Source organism: Neolamprologus multifasciatus, chromosome 20, assembly GCF_963576455.1.
Source record: "Neolamprologus multifasciatus chromosome 20, fNeoMul1.2, whole genome shotgun sequence".
NCBI classification, from domain to species: domain Eukaryota; kingdom Metazoa; phylum Chordata; class Actinopteri; order Cichliformes; family Cichlidae; genus Neolamprologus; species Neolamprologus multifasciatus.
The window spans coordinates 27302893-27317263 of record NC_140458.1 but is presented as its reverse complement, the minus strand read 5'-3'; the positions used below and the strand labels follow the sequence as shown (position 1 = coordinate 27317263).

General features: G+C 40.6%; 1 protein-coding gene across 6 annotated transcripts in view; it reads left to right on the top strand.

Moving 5' to 3' along the window:
- Positions 1-14371, top strand: part of bsna (bassoon presynaptic cytomatrix protein a) — a 127534-nt gene that overhangs the window by 33397 nt on the left and 79766 nt on the right. For all 6 annotated transcript variants that reach the window (XM_085144847.1, XM_085144850.1, XM_085144846.1 and 3 more), the window contains exon 2: positions 3536-4927. In XM_085144847.1, the coding sequence (XP_085000973.1) occupies positions 3536-4927 (1392 nt within the window). The remainder of the gene's footprint in view (positions 1-3535; positions 4928-14371) is intronic.

Below are 14371 nucleotides of genomic sequence, written 5' to 3'. Positions count from 1 at the left end.
TTCATTAGGTTTTAGGTGTTGACCCACCTAAAACCTGCAGGACACCGGCTCCCAAGGCCTGGAATTGGCGACCCCTATGTTAATAGATTTCTAATGAAATATATGTATATATGAATATATAGTATATGAAATATATTGTTTTACATTAGAACATAACAATAACAATAAAAGGCCTCACAAGTGTTTGGACTAATTCCAGTGTTTAAAGTCTGAACTTCAACTTCTTGATTGTTTGATTTAGAATAAATATTAAACACATACATTGATTTAGAATCCACTGTGGCAGTGTAGAAAGGAAAAATCGCAAAAAATGTGTCATTGTCCAGATAATTATAGACCAAACTGTATGTGTTTCGACTTTATTTATTTACTGGTAAAGCTGACTTACTGGATCAGTTTTTGAATTTGTGTCATTTGCTACATTTTATACTTGCTACTTTAAAGTCAGCTTTTTCTTGAAAATTTCTTGAAAATTATGTTTTTCAAGTCTGCGGGACTTCACGCCTACAGTAACCTTATAGTTAGTGTATTAATTAAGAAATATAGTAATTATAAGGTTGAATTCCTGCTGTTGATTGGATTTTAGCATTGTAGCATTTACTATATGAAGCACCTTGACACCAATGTTGTTGTGGTTTGGCGCTTTATAAAATGGATAATGTCGAGTGCACATCTTTGGATTGTAAGACATTTCCTGCTGTTGCACTTCAAGAGGTTACCTTACTAAAAACCTTTGATAGATCCACGTCTATAACTGTTCATGCTTTACTATGTGAGACTAAAGCTCAACACTCATGCACAAGGAAAAGCCTAGTTAGGTGAGTACAAGGAGTAACAAGATGATGTGACACCTGCGAAGAGCTACATAAGAGTCAAATTAGATTACTGTTGACAGATGGAGGACAAAACTAGAGGTTAAAAAACAAACATAAGAAGTAGAATTAAATGAAATAAATATTCATAATAAAACAGAAAATGACTAAACAGAACCTGAAACCAGCGTAGCTCCGAGGTCTCTTAATGAAATGGGGGCTTGAAATACAGCAGCATCATTACGATGCCCTTGATTTTTTCTCACTTAAGGATAGTTGGTTTGGAGCAGCACAAATGCAGTGTTAGTGTCCAGGGAGGAAGAGGTAGAGTCTGAATTAGAATGGGGCCAATATCATGCCAACCAACTTGCAGACGACAAAGTTGTGAGCTCCTTTTGTAAGCCGAGCTTTTTTGTTGTGAATCTCTGTCACTGGTAGAGTTCTGTCTGAATGATTAGATGTGATTGGTTCAGAGCATGCTGATCACACCCTTTGTAATTTTGCATGTAGAAAAACCAATGTACCCAGTGAGGTTTGTTTTGTACACCCAAGACTTAGTACCCATTGTAGTTTCCACTTGTTTTTTCTATTATGTGTTTAAAAAAAGGGCAAAGTTATCATCACTTTTGTAGAAATTGTTGAACAAAACCTGTAACTCCTGCACAATTAGCAAAGACATTGTTCCTCATCTGTTACGGCACAGGTGCACGTGCAAAGGATTCACTGGTTTTAACCACATCGTGGAAGCTCAGATTCTGCTTTGCTGTGCTGTTGATTAAGCTTGACATGATGAGAGCTGAAGAGCTGCTGGGATTAAAAAAAACTGCTGACTTCTTTCTCTCCACTGTTTGCTTTTTCCATCTCCTCCCTGTTCTTTCCATCCCTCCATCCTTCACTGCATCCCTCATTCCTTCCAGTGTCTCTTGTGATGTAGTGTTTAAAGCAGAGGGGTAGACAGGGAGACAGGATTAAAGCCCCCCTTCTCTTCCTCCTTATCCACTTCTCTTCTTCTTCCTCCCCCTCTGCATCTTCATCAGATGTAATTATGACAACACAACATAGGAGGACCGTGCACAGCAAAATTAGACTTTTAAATTTCTTTCCACTTTAGCTATTTGAGGAACGAGACCTACATTTTCAAACTGATCAGAAAGAGAACAGAAAAATGGGATAAGGATGAAAACAAGAATAATTGGTAAGAGGAGGAAAGAAGAGAGAATTAAAGAAGAAAAACAGAGGCAGAAGAGGCAGATGCTAGGTAGGAAAGCTAAAGAGAGAATATGTTAAGGAGGAACAGACGATGTTGGGCTGTAGCGATGTAGCTGTAACGGAACATGGGATCAGTAATGCTGTCAAGCTAGAAAATGCCAGACAGCAAAGCAGCACAGTGGGAGGAATTGCTTAGTTAGGGTATGTGAGTGATGAAGGCTTTTTTCTCTCTCCTGTCCCAATGTTTGCACATCTACCCTTTCAATTCAAGGAGCCACCTTCCACTGTTCCACTTTGCAAAAAAATTAGAAAAGGGATGGGTGGGTAGGGGGGTGTTATTGAACAGCGGGTGGGGTAACACAGTACATCTGCGCATTGCATTGTGGGAAGAAAAGGGGATGGGAGAAATGCATGAAACGTGCAGAGATTTACTAGCTTTACTCTGACTGCAGGGGAGCTAAAATAGCACTATTTATGGCAGCAAGGTAGCAGTGGTGAATGCAAAGCTACAGTTGGAAAGACAAGACAAGAGGAGACTGGCACAGCTGAGAGAGGAGCTGGGTTGTTTTCGCAGTCGGGAGAAATTAGAGAAGCAAGCAAGGTCCGGACACAAGGGAGTATCAGCTCTCATCTGGAGGAGGAAGAAAAGGAAGGAGGAGGACAGAAGAAGAGGAGGAGGAGCAGGGTGATGCTTTATTTTTATTTTTAGATAGTGAGGAGTGTTGCATATTTGTTTCATTTGACTGTATCTCTTTGTACATCTGTTTGTATCTCCTTTGTGCCCATGCTGTATCTGTATGGTAGCATGTGCGCATACCTGCGTGTCTGTGTGGATTTATGTTTTTTGGCACATGTGAGGGATGCAATTCTTTTCACATCGGCTGCAGTTTCTACCGTGCTGTCATTAAGCATTGCAGTCAGTTTGTGGTTGATTTCTCTCCCTCTGGTTCTAATTGATAACTGCTATATTGTCTTCACATAAGACATCTATGGAAAGACTAATGAATCATATTTCATGTGCAAGTTGGGTGAATGAACACAGATTATGTGGTTTGGGTGGTAGGAAACACTAGTGTGTCATGTCTGAGTCATCAATAATATTCAGAGGAATCAATAGTAATCACCTTTGAAAGAAAATATGAATTAATTATAGCGATAGCTCAATGGTAACACTACATCATTAACGTTCTTGAGCCTTACTGAGCCTACCAGTGTTATACAAAGAATTGTTCAAACTGACAGATGCCTGATTTACGTTTCAGTGGTAATGCCAAAGATGTGGTCAAGGAAATTACATTGAACCTATTTCCATTTAGTTGACTGACATATTCACAATACAGTCACCATTTGAATATTTCATTCAGAACTTACTCTATAGTGCGAATGAAAGACTTCGACCAAACTGTTGCCAAAAACTATGTATGCATTATTGTTACAGAGACAAAGTAAAATGGCTTTTCAAATTGGAAAAAGTGGATTTTAAGCATACTCATTAGTTTTTTTTTTGCCTGCAGGTCCAGGAATGGCTGTGTCTGAATTGTCAGATGCAGAGAGCTCTCGGCATTGATATGACCACGCCTCGTTCTAAGAGCCAACAGCAGATTCACTCTCCGTCCCACCAAGCCAAGCCGATTGTCCAGCCTCAGCAGCCTGCGCCTCAGCCAACACAGCCGACAGCAGCAGCGCAGCCAAAATCTTTGGCACAGAGTCAGCCCACCCAGCGGCAGCAGCAGCAACAGCAACCTCAGTCTCAGCCCTACAGCCAGACTCAGCCCTACTCCCAGTCGCAGCAGTATCCACAGTCTCAGCAGCAGTCATATGCTTCATCACAGCTAGGGTCCCAGACTCAGTCTTATACATCCCCTGGCTTACAGAGACATCCAGGCCCTGCTGGCTCCCAGTCTCATACAGGGCCTTCTCAGCAGGGCATGAGATCTGATCCATACTCCCAGACCGGTCCTGGAGCTCCAGGAACTATTAGAGGTCCCACAGGAGGCTTTAGCCAACCAGGGGGTCCTCGGATTCCTCACCCTGGTGCAGTACCCCTCCCTGGTTTGACCAAGGCACCTTCCCAACCAGATTTGGGTCGTGGTTCCCCAATGCACCAATCTATGGCACGCCACGACCAGACCAGAAGTGCTGGATCCTCCCCAGCCCACAGACCTCAGAGTCAGGCCCCTCCTGCCCAGGATGGCCTGACCAAACTCTTTGGCTTTGGGGCATCACTGCTTAATCAGGCTAGTACCTTGATCAATGTTGACCCGCTACCTACTGCCTCCACCCAGCCAAGCCCCGCACGAGGCAAGGTGGTGTTCAGTAATGCAACACCTGACAACAGGCAGCAACAACAAGGGACCACCAGTACTAAACCATTCACTATGGGGGGCCCTCATGCTCCAAGCCAAATGGGTGGTCCTAATGTTCAAAGTCAAATGGGAGGTCAAAGTCAAATGGGAGGTCCTTATGCTCCAAGCCAAATGGGGGGTCCTCATGCACCGAGCCAAATGGGAGGTCTTCATGCACCAAGCCAAATGGGTGGTCCTATAGGTGGACCCCATATGCCAACCCAGAAGCAACAGCAGCAGACCGTGCCCCAACAACAAGAAATGCAGAAGCAGTCACCTGCTCATCAACAGAAAGGACAGCAAGGACAAAAAACACAGCCACAAGGACAGCAACAGCAGAAGACACCTACTCATCAGCAGAAAGTGCAGCAGAAGCAGGAGCCTGTGGCAGCAGCACCTGTGGTTGCTCCAGAGCCTGTGAAACCCAAAGTGAACTGTCCTCTTTGTAAAACAGAGCTGAACATCGGTAGCTCCGACCCACCTAACTACAATACCTGCACGCAGTGTCACAGCCAAGTGTGTAACTTGTGCGGCTTCAACCCAACACCACATCTGGTGGAGGTAAGAGGAACGGAACACCTACAGACATCACACTGAACACATGTTATTACAGACATACAAGAACAAAAACTCTACTAGTACAAACGCAGTCAAATTTACTTTTCACCAAACAATCAATAACATTCAACAAGCAGATAGTGTTCTTCATTCCACTGTTGAACCTAATCCTCTTCACTGTGTGGATGCAGTTAGATGTGCAGCTCGTGTTTCAGTTTCTCTAAAAAATATATATTTTTCTTAAGCCTTATTTTTTTATCATGATCTGTTTTTTCACTCAGGTTTTCATTTTACATTTTCGTTTTCTTTTTATGATATAACAAAGATGTTGTTTTGTTTTATTCCCGTTTCTTCATTTCCATCTTACTACACCTGCTACATTTGTATAAATTTAGATGTCCCTCCTGATTTCATTTATTTTTTTTATTTATGAGTTTTTCGTTACTTCTACTAGAGTTTTCCGTATCTCATTTTAATCCCTAACTTCCTCCTTTCCATTTTTATTTTTTGGATGTGCTGGATGTTTACACATACAGTTACATCCATAAGTATTTGGAGATGGGACTAAAGTGCAAATGCAATGGGTTTAACTACTTAGCAATGATACTGATTTTTATACATAGTCGTCTATTTTCTGAGGCTCAAAAACAACATTATTGTTTTTAAAACTTTAATGAACATCCAGATGAAGCGTTTGTGTACATCACGAAATGCTCCATTGTCTCCCCTGAGATCACGCTCTGCTAGGGAAGGTAATTGAAAAATAATAACAATTTTAGGGATTTGATGATATTATTGATATCACTTATCAATTAGATTCCTTACTGATTCTCATTGGGTCTGCTTTGAGAGTCACCACCATCACTAAGCAACATATCAACGACAATACATTCATGCAAATGAACTGCATGCTCTGTGGTCAAATTTTTGTGCATGCTGGAGGTATTTCCCCTTTTTGTTGTGATCAGTGTTGAGGTTGTTACTCAGAAAAAGTAATGTATTACATATATTGAAAAGAACATTTTCTTAAAAGCAATCTAATAGATTACTTAATTACTCCCAGGAGAACGTTTTCTTTGTAAAATGACCTGAAGCACACTGTCTCATAATCACCATTTAACAATATCAACCTGAGTCTACAGCCCCACACACCAACACAAATCTCTATCTCTAATGAAGACACATGTATGATCTTTCTCTCAGTATTTACAGCTAAACACAAAGCTGACAGCATAGAGCAAATATGAAAACCAGCACAAAGAGACTTTACAGTAGAATCGTCACAGTGATTCTACTGTAGAAACATGAAGAGGTAGAAACAGAGGCTACAGCCTGACTTCTTATCAGTTTGTTACCTGTTAAGTTCAGGGCTGGGGTTGGCATTCGCGCAGCTTTAACATCACTCTGGGTTCTTGGCTAGGTTAGCATTAGCATGCTGTCTGTGCAGATGTTTGCAAAGAGCTGAAGTTGTGTTAGCAGCACAATGCAGCTGTTTCTGTCCCGGGCACAGTTTAAAATGGCCAAAGGTAGAACATGAGGTCAGGAGTGTGGCCTGGCCACACAATAAAGAAAATCCGATCATATTAAAACTTGCTGCTTACAAATAAATAAAATCTAACTCGGGTATACTGATCAAAGAAAACCATAAACTGTGTGTGCACAGCTTGTACTGTCAGTATGTGCTCCTTTCACCTTTGTATTTGATCTAATTGAATGTGGTTTTGTTTCAGTTCATAAATTTACATTAAACAAAAATTTTGAAAATTATTCAGAAGTTCATTCTTTAGTTAATGTGTTATCTCGTTATCTAAATTAAGTGCCACTTCTTTGCCTCTCTCTGCTGTCCCGCTGGGCTACAGTAGCCTGTATTTAACCCACTTTTCTCAACAAAGATTAGTAATCATACTAATTGGAACACAGAAACATCTACATGCACAGTAGTGAGATTCATAACAATATTCTGGAGTTTTTATGTATCTGTATCATAATCCACTGTGACATCAGCACCCCTTGATCTCTCTTTCTTTTCTTCATGTCACCTTAGATGGACTGTCGATGAATTAAAATGAATGAATAATGAAATAAAATAATATGTAGCAATCCAGTGAGCTACGCGTTGAAGACAAAACTCAAGAGGAGAGAAAAGACTGTTCCTAGGAGACCCATAATCACAAAACATAGACATCCTTTTCTGTTTCGCTGTCTTTGTGTCTCCCAAAGTACCTCTGCTCATGGTATAAAGAAACAAGCGTAAAGGCCAACCGCCCTCTCACCTTCCCTTTTATCGATCCAGTGCAGGCTTAGAGTTGAAAAGAGGAGAGAAAGCAAGAGAAAAGAAAAGATGGCAAGTATTTCAGGAAGTTAGAAATCGAGGAAGAAGGAAAAGATAAGGAACAAATGTCGCAGAAGAATAATGTAAGAAATGGAAGGAGAAGGGGGGAGTGTAAGAGTTGAGAAGGTAAGTAGTAAAGCAGAGAAGGAAGTCAGACTGAAAGGAAGGAAGGGACTGACGAAGGAAATGCATGAAAGAAAATAAGCAAGGATGCATGGAAGTCAGTGAGTCTGGCTTTACATAGATTTACAGAGACTCATGGCGTATTTACTTTGAGGCAGTTTAATGCCTCCAAGGTCTTTAGTACTTTACAGTACTGTGAAGTGCTTGCCTCATAATAGACCTAGATATAATACACAGGGCTACATATAGGTGCCTTTACTACAGTATGCAGGAGGGTGATAAATACACACTAACACAATAACAAGAAGGAATGGGTCATATCATTGAAGATGCACACTTATTCATAAGTGGACTTACTTGGACTTACTTTCTGTAGATAGCAAGTAGATGTGTGTTTCTTTGCAATGTGGGTTAAGGCCTGCAGGTCCTAAAAAGTGCATAAAATGAGAAAAGAGAAGGCGGACACAGAGAGAAGGAGTAGAAAAGTGATATAACAACCATATAAAATTATTTCTTTAAGCCAATTAGAGTCAAAGATGATGGTGACAGCATATTCTACTAACTTCTGAGCAATCTACAAAAAGGCAATTATGAGGAGAAAAGATGGGCATCATCATGAACATTAGTCATTATAAGCATACAGAAAAAAAAGTAGAAATAGAAATGGACAAAAAGGTAGATTATTAATGGAGAGAAATTCTTAGAAAATGTTATAAAGGAACTCAAGGTGGAACTGAGATGGATGAAGAGACATTCATAGAAACAAAGGAGGAATAAAAAGGAAAATGAATAAAGTGGGACAAAGAACAGAGCAATGGTGCAAACAGTTAGAAAGAGAGCTTGACAGCAGCTGAGAGGAAGCCAGACATGTAGACCTGAATCATGTGCAGCTTTTAGTCCAGAGGGAAGACAGTACACACACACGCACACACACATGCAAAAACCAGTAATTAGAACAGTAGGACAAAGAAGAAGGTAATAAATCAAGCAAGTGAAGCAAAGAGGAACGAGGAGAGAAGCCAGCAAAGAAGTGATGATATCACAGATGAACTGCATGTGCAGTCATTTCTATACCTGATAACGATTCCCATCAGCTCACTCCGGGCTGACTTTGCAGGTTTTTACAGTTTATCTTAACTCTTTGTGATTTACTTGATGCATGTCTCTGACAAACAAGTCCTATATGTGTAAAACTTCCAGATGATATTGGAACAGCAAATGGAAATCTTGGGCTGTAACATAATTTTATTACATCACAGGTCATAAAAGTGTCACCACAGTTTAAAGCGATAAATCCGTGCAGCATCTTGTAGAAGCACACTGAGTAAAAGAACAACTACCAAGTTGTTGCTAATATAAACAAGCAACATGCAGGTCTTTGGTCTTCACTTGGAGGTATCCTATTTGATCAATTAAGATGGCGCTTCAGCTAATAAGCATATTGACACACTGTATTGCCAAAGTGCCTGTCTGCCTTCACACACATATGAACTTGAGTGGCATCCAATTCTTAATCCATAGAGTTTAATATTATGCCAGCCCACCCTCTGGAGCTATAACAGCTTCAACTCTTCTGGAAAGGTTTTCCAAGGTTTAGGAGTATTTATGGGAATTTTTGACCATTCAGAAGCACATTTGTGTGGTCAGACACTGATGTTGGACTAGAGGGCTTGGCTCACAGTCTCCACTCTAGTTCATCCCAAAGGTGTTACGTTGGGTTGAGGTCAGGATTCTGTGCAGACCACACCAAACTCGCTCACCAAGTCTTTATGAACCTCGCTTTGTGCAGCAGTGTGCAGTCACATTGGAACAGGAAGGGGCCATCCCCAAAGTGTTCACAGAAACTTGGGAGGATGACACTGTAAGAGTTCCTTTCACTGGAAGAAAGGGGCCGAGCCCAATTCTTGGAAAAACAGTCCTACGCCATAATCCCCAATCCACCAAATCTGTATTGCGCTTGGTGATATAAACCTTGGATGGACCTGCTCTGCCACTGAAACCCATTCCAAGAAGATCTCTACACACTGTTCTTGAGCTACATGAATGCTACGTGATGTTTGGAGGTCTGTAGTGATTGATTCTGCAGAAATTTGGTGACCTTTGTGCACTAGGCACCTCAGCATCCACTGATGCCACTCTGTGATTTTACATGGTCTACCACTTCGTGCCTGAGCTGCTGTCGTTCCCAATCACTTCCACTTTCTTATAATACCACTAGAAGCTGACTGTGAAATATTTAGTAGTGAGGAAACCTTCACAACTGGACTTGTTGCACAGGTGGCATCCTATCACGTCACCACACTGGAATTCACTGAGCGCCTCAAAGCGACCCATTCTTTCACAAATGTTTGTTGAAGCAGTCTCCATGACTAGGTGCTTGATTTTATACACCTGTGGCCATGGAAGCAATTGGAACAACTGAATTCAATAATTTGCATTGGTGACAGAATACATTTGGCAATATAGTTTATTGGATCACAATGTGGAATGAGATCATAAAAACCTAAACAATGTTACAACCTCTTCAGATCAAAGTCCATGATCTGGAGATGAATGTCAAATGTCCTTTTGTCAAACAATAAATGTGTCTGCTTGAGTCATTTTTTGAACAAGCCACTAACAAAATAAAACTTTCTGCTTTTACTAAAAAAAAAAAAGAAAGCTACTGACATCGCACTTCAGATGAGTTCAAGAAAGACAGGAACACTGTGGGATAGAGAAACATGGAGGTCGTGCTCGTTTGACTTATTAATTATTCAAATAGGGTTTTTTTTACATATATAAATAGCAAAAGAGATGAAAAATGTAAGGTGGAGGTAGTGTCTACCGAAAAAGAAAAGTAAGAAGTAAGTCACACGGCTTCATCTTTCCTCCTTCTTTTCCTTGCATTTCTGCAAACTTCCTTCCTTCCGGCCCCCTTTTCCAAGATTCTCCATTCCAAATCACTTGCTTTATCATGAAAAATACTAATCAGTAGCCTTGTCTCTAGTGGTGCAAACATTCTCCTCGTGGTGATACCTACTCACACACCCACACATGCACACACAAACGCACACACTGCTTATAGACCAGGTGTTAGTGAATGAGTGAATGAGGTTATTTCACTGTCCAGTCTGTCATTCAGACTTTTTCGGCTGTCACGACTGCCGTCGGAACAATTACAAGGATAACAGCACCCCATCCACCTGACCGTGTGTCTGAATGTGTGTGTATGAGGTCACATTTGTGTTTGTGGGCATCTGCACATCTGAAGAGAACTGATTAATCTGCTGCGTTGTGTTTGTGCACATGTGTTGTGAGCAGAGATGGGCAGTAATGTGTTATGTAATCCGATTACTCAAGTAACGAGTAATGTAAGGGATTACTATTGCAAAACAGGTAATTAGATTACTGTTACTTTCCCGTAAGCACGCTGCGTTACTAAAACCGTGATATTTTGCGAGAGTGTCTCATGACAATGACGTAAGCGAGTGCGACGTTCGTGGCAACAGCTGTGTGCAGATCAACAAAGGATAATATATCGAGTGCAGGAGAGAGTATGAGCATGCAGCGTTTAAAGTGTGGAAGTACTGACCTTACTTTGAGTTTGAGTCCGTAAAAAGTGACAAAAACATTAGCGTCCGCTGTTCACTGTGTGGGAAGAAAACTTCTTTTTACAACGAAAAAAAACCCCTAACTTCCGAGCAAGCACCGAGTGCGCTACCACGTAATGGGAAATTCACCCATTGATACAAGCACATTAGTACTTTCTATTTAACATTCACACTCCAACAGAGAGCAACTTGGTGTAACAATATTTGGCATGCAACCAGGGATTGAACTACCAACCTTCCAATAAGGTGACTACCCACTGAGCAACAGCCACCCCAAACATCTTCACAAACTTGTCATGATTACAGCACCCAACACTGATCTTAATTCTTGTTGCTGAGCAGAGTTACCACGAGCTTCCAAATAGCAAGTGACCGTCAAGGATGATGTGAATAGCAGCCAGACTGAAAAACAATCAGAATTAAACATGAAAAGCAACTGACGTGTGCTTGTTACTTTACTATTGTGTGGAAAATATGTCGCGTGCACAACATGCAACTAGACACTGACAGCTTAAAGTATGAAGTTGAAAAGCTGATTATTCTCTTGCTATTCTCATTAAGATCACACTCTTTGTTTCCATTGAGGACTCATAGACTGATGCTGACGTGTTATCCATAATGTGTCGATGGTGTCTTTCTCAGGTCCTCACAGCTGGACAAATCACTGTGCTTAATGCACGCACCACAATGACCAAAAGGTTAACGTGGATCATTTCTTAGTTGCTCATCTGTAGTTATGTGCATGCCCATGTGTGAGGAGTCCCCCACACAGCTAAACTGGGCCATTGTTAAGGTTGCTGTCTGTACTGTAGCCCGGGTCATTAAGGTTACCGGAGTAGGATTATGTTTATTTTACATAACAGCGTTTCATTATGCTCATCTTTCTTCTTCTTCTTCTTCTTCTTAGTCTCCCTACCTTTTTTCTTTCCTCAAGCTGCTCCCTGTTATCTCCACTTATTGCCACCCCCACCCCTTCCTCTCTGGTCCACTGGTTAAAATAAATGAAGAATAACAATCTGTAAAATGATGAGCAGAGAGTAGACACCCAGGGAGGGGTGAGGTAATGGAGCGAGGGAACAGCACGACAAAAATTTAACAAAAAACAGAAGCTGTATAATGTCCCATTAATTGTTTGACATTTAGTCAACTCCAAACAAATAAATGCCATAAAGTAATGTGTTCTGCTGCAAGATGATGGCCACGTCCAATTTAGATTTGCACGCTCGGAAAAGGAAACTCTCGCAGACACAACAACACACAACAGCGCTAAATTGATTCTTGTGATCCTCGCCATCTACATAATCCACTGTGGCTCTGTGGTCAGCCCGTCAACCTGTGTTTGTTTGTGTGTGTGTGTGTTTTGTGCATTCACACAGACATGCATGTGTGTTTAATTACAAGTGACAAACATAGTTTAAAAAAGCAGTAATGTGTATGGGAGAGCATAAGGTATGTAATCCATTTGGCGTGTGTGTTTGTGTGTTGTCGTCCATGTGTGCATGTGTCACACCAACTTTTATGGTCTGTTCAGCTGAATTATTGATCAGCATATGAAAATAGCCCAGACAGGAAGAAGCACTGCGCCAGACAACCCACGTCCACACCCGTAGCGCAAGACACACACTTACCCACACATGTGTGTCTGTCATGTCTGTGAGTTAGTGTATTATTTAAATTGTAGTAGTATCTTGAGTAAATATCTTAAGTATCAACAGAAACCTTTACTGTTGGAAATCTAGTCAGGAGATAAAACATCAGTGATAATGTACGGCAGTGAGAGGGTGATTACAATCCATGAACAGTTTTAGCCTTCACCCCAATGGTCACACCGTGCAAGGCTGTAAAATGTCTGGACCAGAAACAGCGCACACAGTTAAAAGTGCTAGTCTTGGATACAATGTCCAGGAAAACACTAACATGTCCTCTGCTGCTGTAGCGAAACACCTCTGCTCTCAGTGTTCTTTTTGGACAGCAGAGACAGGGTGCACATGCACTTTGACACCAACAGCTGCAAAAACTGTATAAAAATAAGATAAAAAACATCCTTTATTTGCCATTTGCATACATACACAAGGTCTGGGCACATAGCAAATCCTGTGCAGAGCTTAGAGTCAGGGTCAAACAAATACAAACATACAGGATGTATCATCAAAAAGGAATCATCGGATTTAAAAGTGCTTTAATTTGGCAGCCAATCAATGATAACGTTCACGTTCACAGCAGTGGATGTTGTAACTCCAGAAATACTCGCAAAAGTATGGGACGGATTTGACTTTCATATGGATGAAAGTGTGCCGTGCATCCAGAGGAGGACACATTGAGCACTTGTGAAGGCTGTTGGTTTTGTATATATGTTATATTATATTCAGCCACATGTTTTAACATTTACCACGAGCATCTATGTCAGTTACTTTAAAACATATAAGCTTTTGAAATACAATGATTCTTTTTGATACACTCTATACAAATATGAATCAAGTAAGTTGTTTTCTAAAACACAACAATTTGTTAAATAATTTCTGGTATATCCCCTCCCCCTGTGATTTAACTCATATGTTTTTTGCCTGCCCGTCACTTCAATTATACTGGACTTTTTACTCTGAAGTGCTCTCTCATGTTTTGAGCGTTACTCTCAAACCATGTCCACTAGTTGCCATTTTTGGTGTTTCTGAGAACGCCACCCTGAACCTTAGTCGTAAGCAACTGGATATTATCGCTTGCACTTCACTGCTGGCACGGCGTCGAATTTTGCTGTCTTGGAAAGCTCCTCACCCTCCAGCCCGATCACGTTGGCTGGAAGATGTTATGTTCTTTTTAAAAATGGAGAAAATAAAATTTAGACTCAGAGGAAATGTTAATAAGTTCTCACAGATGTGGCAGCCTTTTATCATTTACTTTAACTCATTGAAAACACTTACAACAGACTAAACGTTTGTACCACAGGGTTCCCTTTTGTTATGGTTTTGGGAGGGAGTTGATTTTTTAAATGATTATTTTTTGTTTGTTTGCTTGTTTGTTTGTTTGTTTGTTTTTTGTTGTTTTCTGTGCGTGGGTTGTTGTTTTTTGTTTTTCTTCCTTTTTTCCTTTTTTTTCTTTCTTTTTTCTGTTTAATTGTTATCATCCGAATTTTAATGGCCTAATTTGTTTTGATATATGTCTTTATATTGGTTGGTACTTGCTGTATTGGGCCTGATATGTCAAATTACATGTAGAAAAACTTTATAAATAAAGAGGGGGAAAAAAATAATAATTTCTGGTATAAAACAACAGTTTGGAAAAATATTGAATGTGTATTTAATACATAGCTGAAGATCATGTGGTGACGTGTTAAGGTTGAGAGACCTCTGAGGTGTCTCGGGTAGAATTTCCTGGAACTACCAAATCTGCACCACAGTTGTT